Consider the following 27,213-nt stretch of genomic DNA (forward strand, 5'->3'; position numbering starts at 1 on the left):
AAAGCAGACATTAGCCTTATCTAAATAGTTTTCATTTAGCTAAAGCTAATTTTGAAGCGGATGTAACATTAACTGTTTGCTGCCTGACTCGATTGTTCTATTTCGTACCAGTTTTGAGTACTTTAATGTTGAATGCATGTTAATGTTCAAAAATGAGCAATATGTTACAATTTTGTTATTCACAGACCAAAATCAACTAAACCAAGTTATACATAACTGTAAAATATTGTAAATTAGTCAGAAGATTTAAATTTTCTAATCTTCTAAATGCTCTTCATCGATCCATAGTATTGCGTCGCAATTTCTAGTTTTCGTGAAATCTAGTCGCGTTGTAAGAACGAACTTAAGTCTGGATACGAACAGTTAAACAAAGGATTTGATGCAAACTACGAAATTAGTTTTAAGTTTCGTTGCTAATTGAATATTAAATATAATCTATCGTTACAAGCTTCAATTCTATTCAAGATTTGTACGAATTTTGGTTTTATTTGGTAAAAATACTTACTGATATTGACAAAGATTACTTAATTTCTGTTATTCCGTAAAATGTTTAAAGCTTCGCTTTAAAATAAAGCGCAATTACGCATCAATTGTAAAGAATAATCTATTACATTCCGCGATATTCTTAAAGATAACTGAAATATCCGCAACACATTAAGCGATTGTCAATTGTTTCGCAGCAAATTTAATTGTTTGGTTGCACAACTAAAAATCGAGTAGTGTATCTGTATATAAGCTCATAGGAATCAAAGCGGGACTAAACAGTTGTGCGATAGTTTAGTCCAAGGTGTGCGCGCGCTGTTTGGGACTTAGTATACTTCTTGATATAATGATAATAATTAAATAATTATGCATTTAATCAGTTTAAGTACAACAGTTATTACACTTTATAAAAATTAAAATTACACTATTAAAACTTGATCAGTAATTAAAAATAAGAACACGAAAAAATACAGATGTCAATAACTATTGATAACTTGGCAAAATTTAATTAATTTCTTTAAAAATGTGAAAATAGTCAACGTTGACTTATCTTATACGCACTTACAATATATTCAATTTCTCGCATTTTAAAAAGCAGAAAACATGAAAATGGTTGTTTCCTTTATCATTTGAGATCATCATCACCAAGCTCACCATAAGTCCCCACCAAGGGGCTCGGAGCCTACCCTAAATTAAGGTGATTAGGCCATAGTCAACCACGCTGGCCCAGTGCGGGTTGGTCGACTTCACACATATCTTTGAATTTCTTCGCCGATATGTGCAGGATGCATCACGATGTTTTCCTTCACCGTAAGAACGTCGCGTAAATTATGTACATATGAAAATTCGAAAAATCGAAGATCACATTGGTACATGGCGGGATTTAAACCCAAGACCTGTAGATTACAAGTCAAGTGCTTAAACCACTGAGCCACCGATGCTTTTGAGATATCCACATGAAAAATCTACAATTACTACAAATACGATACACGTAGCACTTTTCTTGTAATGAAGAAAACATCAGTTATTGTTGAATTATCGTGTGTAATTCGAGTGATGAGAAACAAACATGCAGTACGTAAATATTTTCGATTGTTTATTATATAACGTCCTGCGTATCGAGAATGTAGCGTGTGGTGAGTCAGTTGTGTACAAAGTGTACAGTGTACACCGTGTAATGTACCCATTATCGACTGCAAAAAAAAGACAAGCTAGTCAAAAAAAGGTGAAATTGATTCAATTGTTTACACTATCGTGAGACATTACTTTGAGCGAAATATAAAATGGCTTAACTTAGTTTTTATCCTCCGGTGACGGCACCGACAAGTTTCTGACCGGAAAACCAGTGCAGGAACGGCTTAGTCCATCCTGCTTACGTTGAGCTGGCTACCTTTTGCCAGGATAGTTGTTTTCTTTAGAATAAGTCCTTTTATGTAATCCCTATTTTGTGGAATAAATACATATTCATTCATTCATTTATTCAAAATAGGATAAAAAAGTGAGTTGAGTCGTTTTCAATTTTGTCTTATGCCCAGTATTTTGAATCCGTTTGGTTCTAATTGTACCGGTCTAAACATCGCAATAGCATTTAATAATTTCACAATTGATTCGAACTTTTTCATTCATTTCAACAAGTCGTCTACAAATTTTTCACTATACATTTCTTTAAACTTATAAACTACAAGCTATTGCTCACAACTTCTCCCGCGTGAAATTTAAAAAATAAATAAAAAGACCTAGCCTATGTTACTCACAAACAAATTACCTTTTAACGGTGGAATTTTTTTTAAAACCGGCCCAGTAGTTTTTGAGTTATTTCAATAAAAAAAATACAAATCTTTCCTTTTTATAATATTACTATAGATTTATAATGGGTATTATCGGCATTTTTTTTTATTATGTAAAAATTAAATTGATTAAAGTATGAAATCATTTTTGAAAACATTTATTCATAAGCTAGTTAATAATAAACTTCGTAGTCTTGAAATTGTATTAGGTAAAGAAAAATAAACGAATATAAATTCATTAAGCCAAGAATTGTATGAATGTAAATTTACGATTTGTTTTATCAAATGAATGCGGAAAACTCGAACATTTGAGCAGTTAACCTAATAAAATAAGAAACAAAAAACTTCGAAAACAAACTCGTAAAATAATTAGTCATACCTTTTCTAAAATATTGCAATTTAATGTTTGAAAACGGGATATTTTCGAAAAGATTTACAACCATCATATTACATACTGTTGCCCGCGATTTTGCCCGCGTGAAATTAAAAAAATAGTAAAAATATGGCCTATGTGACACCGTGATAACATAGCTTTTTAATGGTGAAATTATTTTTGATCGGTCCCTTAGTTTTTGATTTATTTCAATACATAAAAAAAAACAAATTTTAACTTTACAATTAAGATCTTGAAAACCGGAAATTTTCATAAGGATTTACAACCATTTTACAAGCTGAAAGCGTCGGTATCTTTGACTAGACATAAAAAGGGTCGTCTATTATACATTCGCCATCTTGGCTGCGCGCTTTTGTTTTCCCGTCTTTTTATTTTCTCTTCAACGGCTGAGAGATGACGCGCTTGTGTGAAATGAATAGTGTCTTTACAATGCTTGTTTATTTTGTTAAAAACTTTTTGCAAACGCCGTATTGCGCCGCCCTTTGTTTTTAGGAAGAGATATCTTATTTAATGGATCAATAGTGTGTTTTATGTACAATTTTCTTTTAGGAAACAATAGTAACTTGATGGTTGATCATTTTTTTATGTGATAAAATCGAGCGACCGCAGCTAGACTATTTTAAAAGCGTTGCTGTATATTCCGAAGCTCTGTTTGGTACTCGGTAAAATGTTATATTTTATTTTGTTAATTATTACGTTATTATATTCGCAGTTAGTAATCCTACTCTTAGAGCTACCAAAGCGTGCAAAATTCCGTGCGCACGAAATACGCCTCTTGCCTAAAAAGTCAGCAAGGCGTGAAGCTTTCGGTCACATAATGAACGCGTGTTTTAGTGCAAATATCTCGCGATGAATATTTTCAGATTTATAAGCATCTTAAATGTAAAAGAAATATGTTTGAATGAAAGTGTTAAAAACAAATGTGAATTGATGCAATTGATATAAAATTCTATACAAGTATCAAAACATAGAAATCTTTAGGGTTTCCAACTATTATAAGTGAATATTTAAATTTATGTTTTTGTGTAGTCGACTTTTTTACTTGCTACGCGAATTCATCTTTTATACATAGAAATAATTATAAAACAAATTGCTACAATTAAGACTAAACTTAGAGCCCAATTAAAATCTATCTTATACCACAAGAATACTAAATTGAGGTCTTCCATTATAAAAAACTCCACGACCTAGTTAATGTTACTAATTTCAGTGTTTTGTTTCAAAGTATTAATAAGTTAAACCCTAAAGGTCAATGCTGTGCCATTCAAGTTAACTACGTCGTATACTTAGCCAATGGCTCTACAAACAGTTGGACTTAACTATGTCGTAGCCGCTACGCCGTAGCAATTGCGCACTACGCTTTTAACGCCCTTCGCTACGTGCATTGATCGTAGTAAAGGCGGTTGCGGACGTGGTGGCGGAAATCACAATAATTTCACATAAAACCTCAAGATTTACTTTATAAAATACAAAATTGTAATATTTTGTAATGATAAGGCTTTTAAATTATGTTCAAAAATTTCATCGAAATAAATTCGATTAAACATTTAAGAGGAATCCCACATAATATTACTAACTTAATCAATGCCAGCCGTATTTGGTTAGTGAGTAATTTTTCCTAAAAGGAGTATCAAGAAGTCATAATAATCAAAGCGACAACGCTCCCGCTCTCGCCTGTTAATGTAACCCCTTCCGCAGATATGTTACCCACTGGGTTCCAGTCTAATAATTTCGGCGCCAGCACATCCGGCACCCATGTAAATATTGGAGGCCTTTCATCTGGCAGCCGGCCGAAGTCACTTAAACTTCGTAATAAGGGCATTGGAGTCGTACATTATTTTTTATTAAACTAATACGACTGAATGAGTGTGGTTTTTATCCTCTGAAGCGGGTTCAAAGAATTTGTGTGGTTCTGACGTTTATACTTTCATATATCACCGTGACGTCATCGTGATGCGTTTCAGCAGCGATAATATTTAACGTTTATCATCATTTCGTAATTTGAAAATGACCTTGGATTATTTAGGGGCGTCCTAACAATATTTATAACACGTGTATCTTATTTTAAGCATGAAACACTAATTGTGATGAATGGTTATGAATTAAAAAAGCATTTTCGACAAAGAGAATACGTTTATAATTATTTTGAAATTTTCCATTTATTGTTTCAGAGTATATTTCCATTTTTATCGTATCATCACGAGCGATGTCAATATTTGCATATTTTTATGAGGCCTTTGTTAATTGTCGGACGGAAACGTCGCTCGTTTCAAATTATCCATGTCATTAAATTTATGATAACTTATATTTGCTTTGTCTTGGCAGGTTATCTAAAAAATAATAAGTATTCGAATGAAGCGATATCGTATACAGCGACGGTAAACATTCTTATAAAAACTTAATACCTTAAAAAATGAGATATTCACACTTCGTAATACAGTTTAAAGTTACGTCAATATTCAATATTGCTTCAATACCGATATCTGTTGAATAATGTGATTTAAATGTAATTATGATACAGTTGTTAACGACAGAGGGCGCCAGCGGCGAGCGGCCATTAAATCATCGTTAATATACAAATTATGTCTGCTATTACCTGACATTGACATGAGCGAGTCTTTATGTGCCCTAATGTTCGGTTCAATTACTTTACGCGAAAATTTCGATATAAATGAGAAAGTTTTCCTTTACTACTCAAGTTTTCCTGCAATAATTTTGTAACGCTTGTTCTTATTCTTAACGATTAAAGAAACATACAGTAATCGTTTTTATTATTAGCAATTTGACAACACAATTGCAAACACAACACAAAAAAACTAGCGAGCTTTTATTTTATCTTTATAATGAGTTAAAAGCATTAAATATTGTAGCAACATACGAGCAACATTTGATGCAGTTGTATCATTAACAGTCGCAGTCGAGTGGAGACCATTAACTAATGTGCCACTCGAAAAAATGAGCGGCGGATGCGGAGTGTTTGCTCAATGCTCGACGCTCAGTCGCTCAATGCTCAACGCTCAGCCGCTCAGCGTATTTACTCAACTGAGTCAGCTATTGTTAACTTTGTTACATTTGCAATCGAAATGATTGCTTAAACGTGTTGTTAATTCGTTACTAATAATTGAATTGTTCACGACAATTTATGAACAACGACGTTTGATTGTTCGCAAGCTTAACTGTTAGGGGCAATTTACACTGCGAATACACATACATAACTAACTTTCACCCGCGACTACGTCCAGGTATAATTTAAAAAAACGAAATAATCTATCCATCCATCTAAACTTTCGCATTTATAACATTAGTGAGATTAATAAGATTAAAACAGAAGTATTTTTGCAAACAGAGATATTTGCATGTTACGTACAGAATTGTTTCAACGGTGAAAACCAATAAAATCCTATACCTACTTCGATACTTAAAAAAATCTTAATTTTACTAAAATCAACTTATGTCTTGTATCACATTTTGCAACATCCGGTTTGTATAATGTCATTTTTGTCCTTCGTCAAAATATATGATATTTATCTGCCTCATAAATCTTGTCGTCCTCTTGATCCCAAAGGACCGTCCCTCGCCCTTCAACTATCAGATAAGGGCCTTGGAAATATAGACTAACATTAAGTCGTGTAGTCTTTTTACTTGTTTTAGAATAAGCATTAAAAACCTACCTAAAGGTCCCTAATTTACACGCCATCTATTCGATGTTAAACATTTCAGAAATTATAAATTAGGTTGCAAGTTCTTTAACAGGGTTCCGGCTATTTCTTGCTCGTATAAGAACAAATGTTTATTAAATAAAATTGTTTAATTTGTTACGCCACATTTAACTGCTTCAGTAACAGTATTTCTTATCTTCACAAATTGAATTGTCCAGCACAAATAAACTCTCCGAAGTATTTACGCTAACTTGCTACGTGACGTTCCTCACTTATGACTGACGTCATCACGAACGTCATAAGTGAACAATAAGTTTACTTATCTGAGTAAGTTCGACAAACGGTAGTCGTAATGACTCTATTACTCTGTAGTCATCCTATCTTTTGATATTTTACTATGTTACTATTCAATGTTTTAGTAAATTTTCATTATGAATGCAGATTTAGTTTTTAACACGCCATAAAGCGGGCGAAAATTTGACTAAATCGTACAACAGTTGTGCGATTGTCGATTGTTTCGCAGGTTATTCAACTGTTTAGTTGCACCACTAAAATTTGAGTAGTGTGGAGTCAAAATTCAAACTTATGGAGTCAAGCAAAGCAAGAATAAACAGTATGCGCGTGCTCTAAGGCAAACAGTTGGTGATTTTCTTTTGTTTCGCTCGGTCTAACATGTAAGCCTTTCTACTTTTTCCACCTTCTTCGTACATTACAAATGTTATTGATTGTTAGTGTGTTATAATTTTATTTTAATAGTTGCTATACAGGGTGTTTAATTATTTGACGATATTTTACTGCTTTCATTTTACAAGATTACTTAAAGTTCGTAACTGAGAAAATGTTAAAAAAGTTTTAGTCGGCGTTAAATACATCATAGATGGATATTTCAAATATATTTAGTAATTCATTTCGTCACATCTGCATACGGTATCGCAATCTACTAATGGTGTGAACCCGAATTTCGAAGTGTCGCACGTCAGCATTTACGACTTTACCTATCTCATTATTGTTTATTGCCGCCATAACTGTTACAGCTGAGCAGGTATTAATATACTCAAAATACACATGAAAAGTAGCTCCAAAAAATATTCCTATTAACGAAAGCATATACTATTATAATAAAGCGTAAACACACACTTCTTTGTTGCCCAAGATGTCAGCAATTACAGCATATTTTCGAATAATTCTTTTTTCAATAAAACGCCCTACACTTACGTCACGCTTTAGGCTATATACTTTCACGCCATTAAACTTAGGGGGTAAATATTTTGGATAAAAATATTGGAAAGAGACCATAAGTTGCTGCGAACATCAAGGAAGCAAGGTTGAAAAGGTTTGTCATGTCATGTCATTTTGACATTTGCAATTGATAATTTGACAAATGTAAACAATAAAATAAAATTTTCATAATTTTATGCGGATGAAGTCGCTCGGGAACAGCTAGTAGGAAATAAAACACTAAGAGCGGGAGAACACCTTTCACAATCGCACAACAGTTGTGCGATAGTTTAAAGCTGTACACGTGCTCTTAGTGTAGTCCAATTTTTTCTTCCGATAGGTAGTTTGCTACTTTAAAGTCGTATATAGGTTTATTTTAAAGTCTATAATATATAGATATGGACTTGACCTCTAAGCGTATGTAATTTAGTGGCGAGCTAATGGCTGGTGACACGGCGCCAGACATCCCCACGACATCGCCTCGCAGACTAAACGCTTTGTATGTTTGAACTGTACCTACGCAAAGCTACACAGTATGTGGTGAATATCCACAAGTCCACTTTTTTTACTTCTTAATATAACGTCAATTTCAGAAGAAACTTGGATTCTTTAAGTAAGTAAATTCTAAATCCTCCAAAAACAATCGTTCATCATATTCGTGAATGTTTTCCACAATTAGTAGAAATGGACCATCTTCATATAAAGTATTACATTTTTATCCACCCTTTTAGATAAAAGGTAAAAACGTATTCGCTAGTCTTCAGACAGATTAAACGGCGCATTAAAAAGTCAATACTTTTAGAACAAAGAGCCGTTCCTTTAATCTCTACGCAGAAAACGATTTCAAAGGGATATAAACGACGATAACTTATAAAACTCTTGTTTATTCCAACTATTTTATAAAACAACTAAAAGTATATAATTAAATATATCGATTTTATTATAATAATGAATTCGACCTCTACTACATATGTCTAAATCTCATGAAGCAAATTATCAAGACTATAAAAACACGCAATTATAATTTTATATGTAAAGATAAATATAGGAATATAATTACTCATGCGTTATTAAAGAACCTTAGGGGATAAGGAGGGGGGACTTATTGATTCGAAACACCCCCCCATCTCATCTTTACTGTACCTCGTATTACGTTGTCTACAGCACTTACTCGTAATTGGTCTCCCTTACAAATATACGATATCAGTAAGGTATAATTTGAAAATAACAGCCATCACAATTTCCAATAAAAATATTTACAGCAGAAATTGTAAAATCGTTTTGAATACATCCTGTATATTGAATAGACTGTCCTTGGACATTTTAATGTAAGTTTTTTTACATAGCTCGTACTAATTGCTTTTAGGCACGGAATTTACATTTTTAAAATATTCCCTTTACTAATGAATAGCATTGGGGAATTTCGGCCAGCCCTTGCTGTAAAGCCTTACCAACCAGAATGGACTAGACTTTGACATCTTTTAATGATTTACAATATTTTCAGACGTATACATGACCGATAACTGGAAGTTGCGTAAACGTCGCCAGACTACTATGAAAATGCTCTTATCTATAATAGTTTTTACAGCTTTGGAGACTGGGGGGGGGGGGTCATACCATCTCTTAGCGATTACAAAACTCTTACGCGGTATATTTTGGTGGTAGCACTCACAACTCAAGACTTTCCTCATGATTTTGTTGTTATTTCAAGAACTTGTACGTATTTCCCTTTACGTACGATATTCCTCGTATTTCCACTACAAACATTTGAATCAAAGTGTTATTTAAATAAATGTAACGTATACAGTGTTGTAACAAATTATTTAAACACGTTATAATTCGCAGCGCAGTTACGAAATGGATAATAAATCATTTGGCAGGATGACAGATGACGGCGCGGGCATTGCCTAGCCCACACGTCGCCGCCAACATAGGGATGTACCACTCTTTTAAGTTTTTATTTTGTTCCTAAAAACGGGCGTTTATTTTAATAGAATGGAATTTTTACGAGAATACGAGATCTATTTTAAAGTTTGAGTTATTTATAAACTTCTTTCATTAATGAAATACTTCAAGTATACTCAATCTTCCTTCTTACTGATATTATAAATGCGGCGGTTGGATGGATGGTTGAATGTTTGTTAGAGTTTGTAGCCTAAACGGCTGAAGGGATCTCGATAAAATTTGGTATAGATGTAGAGGATAGCCTGGAATATTACATAGGCTACTTACTATTTTTTTTAATATCCCGTGGACGCGGACGGAGTCACAAAAGCTAGTTTTGAGTATACTATTGTAGTTTTCTTTCCCAACTTTAGTTTTTAATATCGTAGCACCTTAATACGTTTTCTCAGTTAACCAAAAACAAAAATGTCTACGAGTACAAATGTCTCAAAGGTCAATACAAGTTAGCAATTAAAATCTATTATTATACCCATCGCAAAAAAATACACTCCTAGAAGTTAAACAAATGAAAACTGATTTCTGTAACAACGACAACCGCACGTATCAAGGGAAGCGTCCAGTGCAAACAAATCTATAAATACATGGCCATCGGTTCGTCTGTTTGTTGACTCGCCATTGAAATGTTCGGTCGCAGTCGCTGCCAGCCTCGGCACTACCAGCTTTATTGTGCCGCTTGTAATCACAGATAAAGCGTTGGCTCCCATTGTCATAATAAACGAATCGCCGCTCACCTTGTAAGCATCTAAAATCTACCAGGAGGTTAGCTTCAAGATGTAGAAACGTTGAATACCTTATTTACGAAGACCTTTTTCATAGGTAAAATGTTCCTATAAATCTTCTAAATATACCTATAATGAAATTGGAGCGTATTAATATATAATATCAAAAGAAAAATTCCAGATTTCTGGAAGATGGTGTATTTGCGTTGCTGATAACGAAAATAGTATTTAAAAAATGTTTGTCTGTCTGTCTTTCGGCAAGCCGCGTATGTTTCGGGTATTCTCTGAAACGGCTGGACCGATTTCGACCGGACTTACACTGAATTGTAGCTGACATGACGGGCATATCATAAGCTACCTTTTTTATTCCAATTTTGCATGAACGAAGTCGCAGGCAATAGCTAGTAATATACGACATTTGCTAGAATGGTGTAAGTTTTACGAAATGTAAACAAATCCTTCCGTTTCATGAAGCGAAGAATTTGTTTAAACATGTTCAGGAAATACCAATCATCTTTCATAGACGAGTTATTAATTAAAATCTTTTTAATATTAAGACGCTTAGTTTCTGACAGAATCTTCAATACCTACATTTATATAATATCTATACTATTATAATAAACCGTAAACACACACTTCTTTGTTGCCTAAGATGTTAGCAATTACAGCATATTTTTGAATATATCTTTTTTTAATAAAAAGCCCTAAACTTACGTCACGCTTTAGGTTATATATTTTCACGCCATTAAACTTAGGGGGTAAATAGTTTGGATAAAAACCCTAATGTGGGAAAGAGACCATAAGTTGCTGCCAACATCAAGGAAGCAAAATTACCATGTTTGTCATCATGTCATGTCTCTCATTTTGACATTTGAAATTGAATTTGACAAATGTAATCAATAAAACGATTTTCATAATTTCTTGCGAATGAAGTCGCACGAGAACAGCTAGTTGAAATATAAATGACTAGATTTTGCTCGCAACTTCATCCGCTTGGAAATTAAAATTAAAACAAGTGTAAATATTAATCAGTGATAGTATTTTTTTTAAATCGACTTAGTAATTTTTAAATCTATTCAAATATACAATACATATATTTCCTTTTTATAAATAGTATAGATAAACTTTTCCAGTATCTTTCCGTGCGCTTATTCATTTGAATTTTAATTTACGTACTTATTTTATTGTATGTACAAATAGGAATCAATACGTTCAATAAACATTTTATTGCGAGTCGTAACGTTTTATTGCAAACAATACGCGCTACAAGTTCACCCCGGACCGGGTTCCGTAATCGACTATAAATACTGATTGCGTTACTAGTGAAAACAAATTTAATTAATCAAAAAAGATAATCTGCAGAAATATTTAAAATGTTCTTACTTATTTTTATTAATCTACTGTTTCCGCGCGGCTTCATCCACATGAAATTATAAATTCTTTATTTTATTGTTTACATTTGTCAATTCTTGCTTAATTCTTGCTTAATGTTGGCAGCTTGTAGTTTATGGTCCCTTTTCCACGTGAAGGTTTTTCTTCAATTTATTTATCACTTAAGTTTAATAGCGTGAAAATATATAGCCTAAAGGTTGTCGTAAGGTTTGGGTTTTTTAATAAAGAAATAATTATTCAAAAATATGTTGTGATTGCTGACATTCTACTCCACGAAGTAGTGTGTGTTTACGCTTTATTATATTAGTATAGGCCAATCTATAAAGGCCACGTTTGTTAAGTACGGTTGTCTTCGAAACAATCATAGTTCACACAATTCTAGTATGTTATAACTAGCCTATTAATAATAATACGTTGTCTTGGTACTTCCGTGATTCCATTTCTGTTGTAATTGTAGGAAATTTCTCTTTCTAATTTTCATAAAAAACACTAGCTGTTGCTAGTCTTAACAAGCGTGAAATAACAAAATATATACTATATTACTCCCTGATAAAGTAGCTTTTTAATGTAGAAATGTTTTTTAAATCGGCCCAGTAGTTTTTGATTTATTTCAATAGAAACATACACAAATACAAGTCTTTGTTCTTTATAATATTATTATATATAAAAGTAAGAAGAACAGCATCGCTTTTTGAAGTACAACGATCTCTGTTATGACCGTCAATAAAAGCAATGAGTGTCCCGTTGTAAATGGCTCTAACAACATTGTGTACTTGATTCTCCCACACGTAAGACTGATGAGTAAGAGAGTACTATTTTCTGCTAAATCTTGATTCAGAGTCATACAAACGCATTAAAACTATCAAACAAACCGAAACGTAAACAAAAATTAAACTACCCACAATATCGTCGTTCATTTGTTATCAAAACGCCATCTACCGCGCCCGCCGGAAATCGTAGCCGTAAATTTTGTATTAATGGCTGATCCCACTGTCCTGTTGTCTGTACAATAAAACGTAGTCACTTTCAATGGGCGAGTTGGTCCCACGTTCAAACATTTCAGTTTTAACGTCCGCAATAGTTTAAACAAATCGTAAAGTTACGTCTTGTGAAGAGAGAATAGAAATTCTTTTAAAAAACTTATCCGTGAAGTGTTCAACTTTAATAGTACTTGGCAACTTATAGTATATTCTCGTTTATTCTAAATGCAAACAATATAACATTATTCGCTATCTCTCATCATTGTATTGTAAACGTGTAAAACATTTTGTTAAAAAAATACGTATAATATTTTATTGGCAGCAATGAAGTGAACGCTTAAATCAATTAGCTCAATGTAAATAAATAAATCCGTATCGTTTCAGGCGGACCGTTGATCTTTATAATGTTTTTATAAACACTCATTTATAGAATTCAGTTAAGATGGCCATCAAGACGTCGTGAAATGTAACGAACGAACGCCTCTTCGTAACTGGAAGTGGTCTCTCGATATATGGAATATAGTTCCGGAATTATTCTTTTGTTAATTTCCATGGTATAAAGTCCGCTACATACGTCCCGTTTTAACTGGACACGGGACATTCCGACTAGTGAGTTAAAACTGAAGGTGTATGGCAGACTTAATATGATTGCGTTTCGAGGCCGTTGCTACTGGGTTAACTGCTTCTTTGAGTATTTCAGAGTTGTTTGTTTAAAATTGTTTTGTGTAAATATGTTTTAGATCTGATTCATATTTGTTGATTTATTCTCAAATGTGTTGTATTCCTGCATTGCAAAAATAATATAAGATAACAATGTGAGTAATCTTTTCGTTATAAATCTCAATAAAACAACAAAAAAATGCATTCAAATCGAACTGTAACAGAGTTTGACTTATCCCACACTCTGTAAAGAAAATTCTAAAATTAAAACACATTTTTGCTACCATTCTAAGCAATGTTGAGTACAATAAATTTATAGGAAAATGTCGCAACACTCAGCAGCGACCGGGTGCAATGACCTACTTCACACAGTTGAAAGTTACGCCTGCATTATTCCAGTATTTCTTCTAGCGTAAAAGCTACATTTCCAGCTGTTATACTTGAATGTAAGACTTCTAACATGATTGAGTAAAATTTAAGACGCCAGACTAGTGAGGAGGTTCCTGTCTCTGCAGCCCTGACCACTGGTTGCTTGAGTCATCGGATTCCGCAGCCGGTGGTGCTCTATTTTTTATATGATACGTTTTATTTTATTTTTTAATACAAATCATGTAAAATATTTTATACTAGCTGTTCCAGTGCGATTTCACCTGCATGAAATTATGAAAATTTTATTTTATAGTTTACATTTGTCAAATTATCAATTACAAATGTCAAAATGACATGACATGATGACAAACTTGCTTCCTTTATTTTGGCAGCAACTTATAGTCTCTTACTGACATTAGGGTTTTTATCCAAAATATTTACCCCCTAAGTTTAATGGCGTGAAAACATATAGCGTAAAGCGTGACGTAAGTGTAGGGCTTATTATTACAAAAAGAATTATTCAGAAACATGCTGTAATTGCTGACATCTTAGGCAACAAAGAAGTGTGTGTTTACGCTTTATTATAATAGTATAGATAATAAATAAAGACATATGAAATTTAATAATAAAAACTTTTTTATTGCCATCCCAACAAATAGACAGTGTTACACTAAATAAGAAAGGTATTACGTATCTAGTTTATATCTAGATCAACTTTGATAGATTCGATTGCTGAATAATAAGATGGAAAGTAAAAATAATTGCAGCGTTCGTCTGCGTTAAACTTTTCATTACAGACCTGTTTATCAAAGAAACATCTGTGCCTCGAAATGCACTCAAAATAAACGAAAACCGGCTTATAATAAGGAAAAGATTATAACAGAAAAAGCACAGTAAAGCAATAGTTTCTCTCTATGTCAATAATTTTGCAAAAATAAAAGGCCATAAATTATTTACGAGTTATTCTTTGTTTACAATATGTTTATCACAGCTTGTTTCATTACGGTCGTGTAAATTTATAATCTGTATTGTTAGGAATAAAATTAGTACCGTGCTATAGAATTGGCACAACTCTAGTTATCGGCATAAACGTCACGTCCCTAGCTGACAGCTGTCAATGTCACTAGAAGTATGGATAGATTGGCGCGTAACTTGAGTCTTGACGAGAAGTATTGCTCAGAGTTAAAAGCGACAGTATCAATTAAATAATTTGTCTAATAGTACCTATCTATAAAAATACTCTAGTAAACATAAATTTGACATATTTAAAAATTAATTTTCTTACATCTTTTGTTCTCTTAAACTTTTATGAATGAATATTTGTTTAATATTTTAACAAAATTTCCGATTTTATAAATCATCAACGCATTTAGACAGACAATGATATTTGAAATGTAGGAAACAAATAAATTCTTAGTATATCATAAATATTCATTTAGCCCACGGTTTCGTCTTACTTAACTGTAAATCATTTATTTATGTAATTTGTAATGTTACGCAAACCAACGGATACGGCCGAGTACCCATTACACGTTTCGTTAAGTCTGTGCGTACACAAACAGATGATTTACGAGCTAGTTACACGTCATCGTAATCTACAAATATCCTATTTAATGGGAAAACAAAATCCGTTTTACATTTTGTAACTCAATATCTAAATATCGATAAAATATATGCTAATTTAGAAAACTAGCTGTTTCCGTGAGGCTTCATCCGCATGGACTTATAAAAAAAATATATTATTTACATTTGTCAAATTCTCAATAGCAAATGTCAAACTATAATAACCTTGCTTCCTTAATATTGCCAGCTTGTAGTTTATTGTCACTTTCCCACACGAAGTTTTTTTTTTAAATTTATTTCCCCTCTAAGTTTAATAAAATATAGCTTAAAGCGTGTCGTAAGTGTAGGGCTTTTTATTAAAGAAAGAAAGAATTGTACAAAAATATACTGTGATTGCTGACATCCTACGCTACGAAGTAGTGTGTGTTTACGCTTTATTATATTAGTATAGATTTATGATTGCGCTACGTGGAGCTATCGACAGTTTTAAAGATTTAAATTGCCTTTTAAAAGGCCATAAGTTACAAAAATAACTAATTATATGCTACTCTTGATTAAATATTTATTAATTACAGTTACAGAATAAACCGTTACTGTAGGTTTCAATTGCCTAAATTACGGACAAAATCTTATCAGTTACAAAGAACACGTGATTGTAAACGAACGCTAGTTTTAAGTTATTAATTATTTTTGTTCAATTAACCTGTCAAAGTTATCGTTGAACAAGTTATTTGATGTCAGGCGCGGTATCAGTGATGCCGTGTCGGAATCAATATCAATGTAGATAATATTTGCAGAGATTGAACGCTGTCGGACCTCGACCACTTGTGATAAGTGCTACGTGTCATTATATATTTAGTTTTGTTACATGTTGTATAATCAAGTACTTCAAATGTCACTAAAAGTATACATTTAGTTGAGAACAGTTAATCTTTCATGATATCTTTTGGTCTTTGACAGTTTCTCTAGAATTACTGAAATACCATGGCTTCTCTATTTATCTTGGCTTAAACAGTTTTTTTTATCGTTACTGTCTCTATATGTGATTGAATAATCCAGACATTTGCCAGTTCTCATTGACAACATTCGTCCACTCGACGTGACTCATTACCCAGTCACAGCCAGACAAACTGTCACACATTTATTTTATGTAAGTTTTCTCAATGGAATAGACAAGCGTCACTCATCGAGGGATTGTGAACTTAGTGAATTTGTAAATTATCCAGAAAACAGTGATCTGATCGAATACTTGTCGTTATCAATCTTCGCTTTGAGTTTAGTCAAACTTCCTTGTACATAACCCACAAGATCATTTCTTATATCGCTCCCGAACCGTACTCACAAAGTAAAGGATATGTTCCATGTAATATTTAGATGAATTTCTATTCTGTTCTATGTACTCGTATTTATATCTAAAATGCACGTCAATCACGTACAAGCGTGCCATGAACTGGGTACTATTTGTGTGGGCAAAGGGTTTAAAACTGGCGCGTGACTCATTTCCCCCTCCCTTCCGACTCCCCGCATCTCCCCGCGTACACCCGCGTAACGAACATTGTTCCAGAATTGAATTACATACGGAAATGATTCAGTTACGTAATAACCCCAAATTCGTAAATTACACTTTAATTGAGTGAAAATGAGATATATCAGTAATTGTCCTATATATTAAAGATTTTTCCTTAAACAGTTTCAAAATGCTTTTTGTTTTTTTTGCTGTTTTATTTATTTTTCTTTTTTATTTTTTTCAGTTCGAGAAGTGAAATAACAGATGCCAGTGAGTATATTGATGTTTTTTTGTTGTGTTTTCTAACATTTTTATTTAAGGTAAGTTTACAACCGTGTTAGTTACTAACTTAATGAAATTAAGCTCTTTTGACTATAAATAAGTCAGAGTAATATTGCACGGTTTAGAAAAAGTATAGCTAAGTTACCAATTATTTTTTCTAGATTCAGAACATCTTTTACTTTATATTAATAGTAAAGGATAACTTTAGAATAGTAAATATAATGTTTTTAGAGTTAGGGTAAGGATAAAATTAAATCGTCAAAGAATATGTAAGGGAGTGAATTCAGATATGACGGCCGATAAATGTACATACTGTGCCAACCTTTTTTAGAAAAGAGGCGGCTAAATTATGGAGATCGTCAGGTTTTTTTCATATTTTTACTGGTAAAGTTTCATATTTTAACATTTTATTACATTGACGTGGTCAGTCTATTGAAATTCAGTCGTATTAAAGCTTTAGCGTAGAAACAGGAAGCTTATCAGAGCGGGCCACTCGTGTTAGGGTCGCCCTAAACCTTCCTTATTGTTTAAGCCTTTGTAATAGATATCAAAGGTGAATATTATTTTTGTATTTTTACTATGAAACGTACGCTAAACAACTTATTTCCTTGGTTTTAATTTGACTATTAATTAAACAAAAACATAAAACTTTTTAGTAATATAAAAGTTGTTATAAAAGTTATAACACAATAAACTCAAAACCTTATGAAAAAGAAAAAAATAGCATCTGGCAAACTTCGTAACATTATTAGCCACTGTATTTCATATAACTTTGTAGCCTGCATTACTTTTCCCCTTAGCCGCTTTTTCCACTAACACAGTAGCGCACAACTGCAGCTTTATTGGCAACTGCAACAACGTAAAAAAGTACCTGTGTTAGTGGAAATGGGATTTTAGCGTAGTGTTATCAGCGACCTGGATTTCATTTGCAGCTTTTATGAAGCCGCGGCACCATTTATAACTGTAACATATTAATTGCGATAAAATGTAAAATGCAAGTTAAGATATAATTTATTTCTCGTGTCGCCATACAACGTTGCACTTGAAGCCTTTGAACTAAGAACCTTACGGACTTAAAGATGTAATAACTTAATGCAACGTAATACATCTATTCTCCATCCGTTTTTATAAGCGTATTTAACACTTAGAGGACGATCGATCCACTTTTGTATTTTTTTATATGAAAAGCGTGCAAACCAGCAACGGATCGCTTGATCGGTTGCAATAAAAAGCTATTTAATTTATCGGATCGTTCTTAAAGACTGATTGGGTTTGCCTAAGGGTGCGTTTTCATTTGTTGATAACTCGTACAATATACAGCATGGGATTTCTGCATACGGGCTAAAGATAAACAAAAACTGCAGTCAATATAAAGCAAGCGTCGTGCATAGTCAAAGAGTATAATGCGAGATTTAAAAAATAACGATCGCCCAACGTTCGGAATCTAACGATTAATGAAAACGGTTCTCGTATCCGGGCCCTATAGCATGCGTAGAGAGGAAATCTCTTGCACCACGAATGTCTTTGCAACGACTAATGGCCCTTAAACCCGATGTACGCACAATTCTAACTGAAGATCGATTCTGTTTGACTGTTATAACCACATATGTAATGCGTATCTAGTCTGTGGTTTGCTGTGGGTGTGACTAAAATTTTACTGTACAGTTACTCTTCAGTTTAAACTGACCATCTGTACGCTGAGCACCACTGTTTTGATACTAATTCCGTTAATTAGTAAACATTCATTTATTTTAGGAGCGACATTTTTGGCTTTTGCATTAGTGTTTTTTGTGAATAAGCAAGTGATAATCACATTAGTGTTGCTTTGTGCAAAGTTTGGCACAGATTCAACTGATCGCTGATGTACTACAGATTTTACGTGATTACGAAACAGATTCTAGCTTTTTGTCTGACGCAGCGCATTTACTTAATGTTTCTACAACGCCTTTTGTTATTAGGAATGCTAGTAAAAGGCTTATTTCATAAGATTTACCTAAAACAATCCTAATAAACGTCCGTTATCCACAGGGGATGATGGACACGGATTTGGCAAAACGATTTACATTTTTAATCACGTTACCAAAATAGCTATAAGAGGTCATTTTTATTATCAAAATAAAAAAAAAAACAGTTTAGATGCGTAAATAAAATAGCATTAGTTGGCCAGAAGAATGTGAATATTATAACCACCACAGTAAATTATCCGTTATAGTGAACGAAGCTATAGTTAGACAGGCCTTGGCTTCGAAGGCATTGGCGGGCGCGGGGGGGAGGGAGGATTTTAATAAACATAGAGCATACAAAGATATAAACCTTCCAATTAAGTTACAAATACTTAGTTATATTACATTCTTCAATTATTTGTCAAGCAATATTTTTAGATTCATTTCGTAAATCATAGTACATATTTAGAATGTGTAAATATCTTGTTATGTTAACATTTCCGCGCTATATTTATAACCGTCAATCCATCAACAGAAACGATGTATGCAGATCTATTGCTTTTGAATTGACAAGTGATTAATGCATCAAACGCCTACGTTATAACCTGATTAATTTCAAACACGAAAATATTTTTTTATGAACCAAAATTCAGGCAAAAGTTGAACTTAAAAAAGACTCGGTTGTTTTATAAGAACTGGAAAGATCTAGTTTCATATAAGATTTATCGCAATTTTTATTATAAACATGAATTGGTTTAAAGTCCCTGTATATATTTTTAAGAAAATTTCCATTCGACAAAATACAGTGTGGATTTACAAAGACCGCGCTTGAACGGTGTTTCCGTCGGTCTTATCTCCACAGTTGTCGACTTCACTAGAGCTGTCTCGAGATGCTCTCGACTGTATAATACGCCGCATTGTACAATTTGAGTGTAGAAGTGTACAACATGCCACATGTAGAACCGTACTCAGAACTTCACGAAGCGATCCTTTCTAATATCTAAGGTCTTTGATTTGCTTTTCGTTCCACGCTTTAACGCACTGTAAATTATTAGTTCTCTTTTGTTACCTAGAAGTATAGGAACTTAGTACTCAAAGGAGTAATCTGAAACCTGCAATATTTCTATAATTTGTAAATTTAATATTTTTATTATAAAAACATTATGGTAAAAATCCAGTTTAAATCTGATTACGTCATGTCCGCTTTATATTTTTAATTAAAAGATATTCACGCGGAATTTTTCCAACATCGCTGTAAATAGTTTTACAGCGCATGTTAAAATTATAGTTTTATAATTAAATCTAGTTAATTTTGCAATTAATTAAGGATGTAAAATACATTAATGTGATCTAAGAAAAATATGAAAATTAAAATAAAATAAAACTTCACACATCTATGTTATATCTAGGTATTCTCATTTGTTAATTAAAAAATACTTAAGCATGACATTGTAACCATACTTAACAATATCATCCGAACCCTAATAGATTTATTATAAAACTATCTATAGAACTAACTAACTTTTAGTGCAGGCGAAGGTAAAGCCCGGCTTCCACTAGGGAAAGATTGGGAATATATTTCGCACCCGGATGAACATAAGCCGAAATCTCGTTACGAAAGTGGCCAATGTCACATTTTCCCTAAACATTACGCGAACAAGAAATGAGTAGAGTATTACGGATGTTTCTAGCTTAATAAGTTTTTTATGTGACGATAAATTTCGTAAGCTGGTTAGTAATATAGAAATAGTTTAGTTACATCCCTTTTCTTGTCTATTTTATGCCAAAGACTAAATAAGGATTTCTCTTTGATTTGTGCAAAGTTTTTAAAAAGTCATTCTCAGTTTGTATTTCTTTTTATTTCTTTATAATTGGTTGTTGGTTCATATTTTTTATTCGATGCATTTATTTACTTTTTTAAATTCCCTTTTCTCTTTAATTTTCTTTACTCGTGTATATAAATAGTTATACACATGGTTACACGTATCCAGTCCCTAGGGTCATGATTCAATTCACTTTGACCGTTGCCATGTCTCTCCACACCCAAACAATTAGACAAATATATGTGGTAATTGAGGACGAACGTTGTGTGTTGCCAGTTAATTAAAGTAGTATCTTCAAGGGATATTTCGTCTACCGTACCGAGATATCACGTATTTCGATTTATTTTAGACAATTATTTGGCGTAAGAATGTTAATTAAAACATGTTTATAAAAGAACTTATCCTGTTCGCTCGGATGACGCAAATGAATTGTTAGATGTCCGTCTTTGGTGTTAATATCAGGTCATTTTTGCCTTTATAAGGAACCCGTAATGTATAACACGCAATAAATACGCTCAGTATATTTACATTGTTTTCGATACACCCGGATATGGAATGACGTAAATGTCGATATTTATAAACATTGAAACGAGCTGCATGTTTGTTTTTGTGTAGTTTTGTGTGTTGAATAGTAAAGCTTTACTGTTATTGTTGTAGAAAATAAATGGGTAAAATTGAATAGAGAGAAGAATACGTTTGAATTCAAATTACGAGCAACGGTAATCAAAGGCTGTGTTACTTATCAAATGGCACGTAAATAAGTATTAAATGTAAACTTTGGTCCATGTGTGTCTGCATGAGATGTCGTAGACAATTGAGTATTGATTTTGCAGTTTCTCACATACGCATCGATTCACCAGGTAAGCTTACTTCAAATATAAACTGCGTTATATTTCGACGGATAACAAAATGGTTTACAATCAGACGAACAGATTGTGTGATAAAATGAATGCAATCTGTAATTCAAGCCTACGAAAGATTTACCTAATATAATGCATTGCAGTGAGAAAGTGTACACAATGTGCAAGAATGAAATATTGCTATTATTTTTGTATTTATTCAACGCAATATTTCTGTTAATTTTGCAGTGAATGTGTAATACAAAATAATCAACTTATGATCAGAAAATTTATTCTACAATTATGACGTCAAGAAGTAAGTTCCTCCTTTATGTATTCAGTATTGCAGTCCAAGTAAATAGGATGTTCAATTTCGCAGTCGCAATGAATGTATAAGGATTTAAACAGCTCGTCACACGCGTCGTTATAAATTCAAATCGACAAACTGCACGGAAATCTAGTTTATTCAATATTCTGTACACGACAACTTAATTAATACTTCACAGGAAATATACGTTGGAAATTCAGTAATAGTGTTTGAAATTAGTTTAGTTTAATTCTCTAGCAATTCATATTACTCGTATTATACTTGTATTCGCCACTTAACAATTTCTAAGTTAAATGTAACCCTTTCTAATAGCAGTGATTAGTGGAATACATTTGTCAAAGAACTCGCATATTAAGAGATGCACAGCTTATAGATAGTGAATAAATCCTTTTAGTTCCCGGCTATTAGCAGTTCAAACTAGCTTAATTAGTGTTACCCGAGAAGCCAAGTAAAGGTACATAAAATCCCATTGCAACTATGATGCAAATCGCTCAGGTTTCCATTCAATACATAATTATATATTAATTAGTTATGAATGTGGAGGGGTCGAAATACATGGAGATAGATGGATTGCGTGAAAAGTGACATGGTCAAGAAAGCAGTGACAGAGATGACGGATGACAGAGTTATTTGGAGGACGAAAACACAGTGTAGGATATAGTAGGGGTGATAATGTTGAAACTCGATCTGACATGATGAAACTCTTATTTGTATTTTGCAGCTAGTCGCGAACCTTTATTGAATATTTACTTCGTGTTTTAATTAATCCAGTGTTTGTTTTTGTACAAATTGTTACAGTTTCATTTTGTCATCGTTTAACGCAAGAGGTTACTTGATTTTTTCTCCGTTGATCTACTACAATAATATGTATTTGATAGCGGTGTTTAATCCGGTAAAAACCATAGTAAGGAACGAATCTACAGCTGGGAATTGGCTGTTCCTTCGTCCCTTAAAAAATAAACCTTTGCAGAAAAACACACCTTTCCTCGCTGTATATTGAAATAAAATGTGAACCTTATTGAATTAAACGGACGTCCGTTTTCCTCCAACCTTAGCATTATTTGTGTAACCGAGGCACCTTTTGACCACATATTCCATTGACGTTACATTTTTTATCATAAGTCGGCAAACTAGCGAAATTCGCTGAAATAGGGACCACTGCCTATAAATACGCAATTGCAGACTCATTGCTTACCTTTAATTAACGGAGGGGATGTACAGATAGAACGTAGAGAAAAGGACTTAAATAAGGTCACCGGCACGCACATTCATCAGACGAATAACTTCTGTTTGATGCGTATCTTCTGTGTGGTCGTAGTGGAAACAAATGTTGTCTGGCGTCTACGATTAAATTATTAATATTCGATTGTAAAATTAACCGTATAATATGTTCCTTTAGCCATCTCGTATAACTGGGCCGCGTGACTCAATACGCCTGGCCTCTAACGCTGGGAACATCATTTTATTGCTCAATAAAATGAACGACTTCCAAACATTTTTCTCCAAGGTGTACCATGTACGATTTCATGAATGTGTTCTTGTAAAATATATTCAAAGAAACAAAAACACGTAATTGTGCCAACTACATCTTAATGGTGTTAAGTGATTGTAAATAAAATGTTGCCACTAAGTGTATCGGCCGTTTACTGAAACGAGATTTAAACGTGTAATAGCGTCTTCATAGTTAAAGTCACACAGACTCAAAATTCTATTAAAATTGAGACGTCTATATTTTAAGCGCTTGCATAACGAAGTGTTTTTTTATTCGTTTTAGTAACTGGCTGAATGTAGTCATATCTTCACTAATATACAAAGAAAATAATATTAATTCTTTGTTATAACGTCTCTTAGTCACGACTTTTAAATTGAAAAGAGTAGAAAATAATTTTCATTAATGAAAATATAAGTTCATTGACCCGATAAATGATATTTCATTCATACTTCAAAACTACTACAAAAAACTATAAAATAACAAAATTAATGTTTTCAATTTTAAAAACGCTATCAGTTTCTTAGAAAAACAATGGAAGCAGTTAAAATATTTCCTTACAATCGCCAGGTGCGCTCGCCAGATGTCGCTGCACTCAACATTTGTGTTGGCTTCAGTCCAATTCGAGGCGATTTAATATATTTATTAAATAAAACGTTATCGACAACCCTAGCGAGTTGGCGAACGGTCAAGATTGACCGAGATCAAATCATAGCGATGACAACTCCATTTAACACTGCATAGTTATATGTCACCGACAAATTTTGAACTGCAACAATGCGTAATACGACTAGATAAATTACAAAGAGAGATAATTATATACCGAACCGTAGATAATATTTGATAGACTGAATATTAAACCAAAAAGGATCTTTATAAAATGTACTTAAATTGTAGTGTGTATACAACATTAAAGTTTTAATGAACTATAGAACATTGTTTAACCTACATAGTACGAGTAGTTACTAGGCGGAGTTTTAGATCTGTGTCAAGTAAATATCATACATCGACAGCATAGTATAACTAACTGTTCTTGATACTTGGACATCGTAATTAGGGAATTATTTGATTAAAACTAATTAGTGTACAGATAATGAAAGTAATGTTACAAAAATCAATTAATTAACAATAAACGAATGTTTATTAAGTTATTTCGAAATATATCCTGACTGTTATAGACCATTCTGAACTCTAAGCGAAAATTAACATTCTGAACTCACTAAACCTAAAGATTGACAAACGTTAGCTTGCTTTTTCTGCCTCACACCATCAATACATGCATAGTATAGTATCACGTGCATTATTGCCATATCTAGCTATAGTTTTTAAAGTATAAAGTTTTTGAATTCACCTTTCCAATAAGATATTTCCAGTTTATTTGTAAAAATGTTCATTTTTATATCATTAAGCTTAGTTACTCTTATATAATTAGATAACTATATAACATATTTATGAAGATGTTTATTTTAAGAATTATTAAGCAAACTTGTGTATAACGTGTCCACGAAGCGAGAAAATGTGTACGATGTTACCTATTGCGATATAAACAGAAAAATACTTACATTTTAAACAGATTTATTTCGTCCCAGAGATCTTAAACTATTGCTATACTTTTGTCATTTTCATTGATGCTTCCAATTTTAGAAATCTCCAAACATTGTCAAAAAAAGTATTACTACTATCATGGTCGGTGTAATTGAAAACTGTCACAAGTATTTTTCTGGTTATGATGCGCTGTGCGCTGAGCGGTGCAGCGGTGCGGGGCGGGGCGGGCAGGCGGGCGGCCCGGCCCCGTGCCGCCGCCCGCTCACCCGGCCCGTGCTTGCAGGATGCACGCGGTGGGCCTGCACTCTGCGCTGGCCATCCGCCGCGAGCGCCGCCGCCGCGCCGAGCAGCAGCGCGCCCGCGAGCGCCGCTACTCGCTGCAGTCCACCGAGTCCGGCCTCACCTCGCCGCATTGCTCCACCGGCAGCTTGGAGCGCCGCCGCCGCCGCCGGGCGGGCACGGCAGACAATGAGGTTGTCTCCTCTGTCGGCATGTTACACCTCGGCGTCGTCTTTCTCGTGCTGGGCGTGTTCCTCGTCGCCTCCGGCTGGCTGCCCGATGACGTCACCGCCTGGAGCAGTATCGGCTCCGTCAGCTGGTTCAACGAGCTCGTCTGCTCGGGCCTGTTCGCGCTCGGCATCGGCGTCTTCCTGATCGCGCTGCACAAGTACCTAACCAAGAGCGAGGAGGAGGCGCTCGAGGACTACGTGCAAAAGCAGCTAACGCGCTCGCGCTCCGGACATCGGCTCGAGCGGGACGCGGAGACCGGCGGCATGCACACGAAGCACACGCGGCGGGCACGCGCCACCGAGGTGCTGCCTCCTGCCGCCCTCACCGAGACGTACGTGGAGCCGCCGGCGCACGGTTTCGTGAACGCGCTGGCGGGCAACGGCGACCTGCCGCCGCCGCTCGAGCAGATCGCGGAGGAGGAGTCGTCGCTGGGCTCTGAGGCGGGACGCCGGCGCGGCTACCCGCGCGACGCGTTATCGCAGGCCTCCGCCGCCGCCAGCCTCAGCCCCGGCTCGCCCTCCGACACGCGCGAGCTGCTCGCCGACCCGCGCTACATGGTCATGTCGCGAATGTAGGCCCCCCTTGCCCTGCCCGCGCCGCCTCGCGCCGCCTCGCGCCGCCCGCCTAGCGCCTTGTGCACCAAACCTACCTACCTACTTAGCCTATTACTTCGATTCATATTATCGTATTAACTCCACACAAAGCGACTGTGAATATAGCGAAACACAAAGCAAATTTTATAAACAGACTAGCAACTCGTAGTCTCTTAAATAGGTATTACTGTAGTTTTGATTTCGCTACAAAATCGAAAGGCTTCGTTAGTACTTTTACTCTTTTTGGTCGCTTCTCTATTCTAATATTTTAACAGACGGACCAAATCTAAGTAGATTGTAGCCGTAAGTTTATGTAATAGCCCTTTGTACTGACGAGTCGATCGTAAACAATCTGTAGCAAGTCTTTACATTCGATGTTGAGTTATTGTTCGATGACGTCACCGCGTAATGCACTGATGTACGGCTACGTGATAACATCATTTATTTATACACTCTGTACACATTTGTTTGAGACTGATTGTTAATATACTTTGTTTTTACCATATTTCTTACTAAAAATATTAATTATAGTCTATCAAAATGTATTACTAGGTTTAGCTTTTATTATATTTCATTGCACGACTCTTCAACACAGTTGTGTTTGTTTTTTTGTCTTTTATAAAACATAATAATATTCTATTAATTACATATAGGTACTCGTATTATATTGAATACTAGATTTCTTTATAAAGACTGTAACACTTTCCAGTGATCTCATTATCAATGTTTGTATCGGCTGTGAATATGCATTTTGACTTATTTCTTATTTTCCTGACCTTCATATTGCAACGCTAGATTTATGTGGTTTATAACAATGTTAAAGTTTTTATTTAAAATGAATTTTAAAAACTGTAATATTAAATTTGCAAAGAACCATATTTAGAAAACGAAATAATTCAAATTTTAATGACACCTTTTTATACTAAATCAGTTCTTTTCTCTTTTCGTAATTGAAAAAATAAATATTTCTTTAAAGTGCAGTAGTTGAAGGAATGGTAAACATTTTTTTCGATTGTTACCTTTTTATGTTTTCATGACAAACACTTTTTGGTGGGATATTGTAGGCACTTTCTACGAAACATTAAGCTAGCGCTAAGGCTGTCTGTGAAATGCCTTAATTACCTTTTTTATATAACTTAGTAATAACTGCACCATGTTCTTTAAG

General features: G+C 34.1%; 2 protein-coding genes across 2 annotated transcripts in view; both read left to right on the forward strand.

The window, feature by feature from the left end:
• LOC106109862 overlaps positions 1–27,213 on the forward strand; it is a 36,361-nt gene that overhangs the window by 386 nt on the left and 8,762 nt on the right. The gene's annotated exons all lie outside the window — the stretch shown is intronic.
• Positions 25,230–26,513, forward strand: LOC106109861. Its single transcript, XM_013291499.1, is given in 3 exon segments — positions 25,230–25,316; positions 25,318–25,359; positions 25,362–26,513. Coding segments are annotated over 3 exon segments (798 nt in total). The 3' UTR covers positions 26,031–26,513.

The sequence above is a fragment of the Papilio polytes genome, unplaced genomic scaffold, assembly GCF_000836215.1.
Source record: "Papilio polytes unplaced genomic scaffold, Ppol_1.0 DF821067.1, whole genome shotgun sequence".
Classification (NCBI taxonomy): domain Eukaryota; kingdom Metazoa; phylum Arthropoda; class Insecta; order Lepidoptera; family Papilionidae; genus Papilio; species Papilio polytes.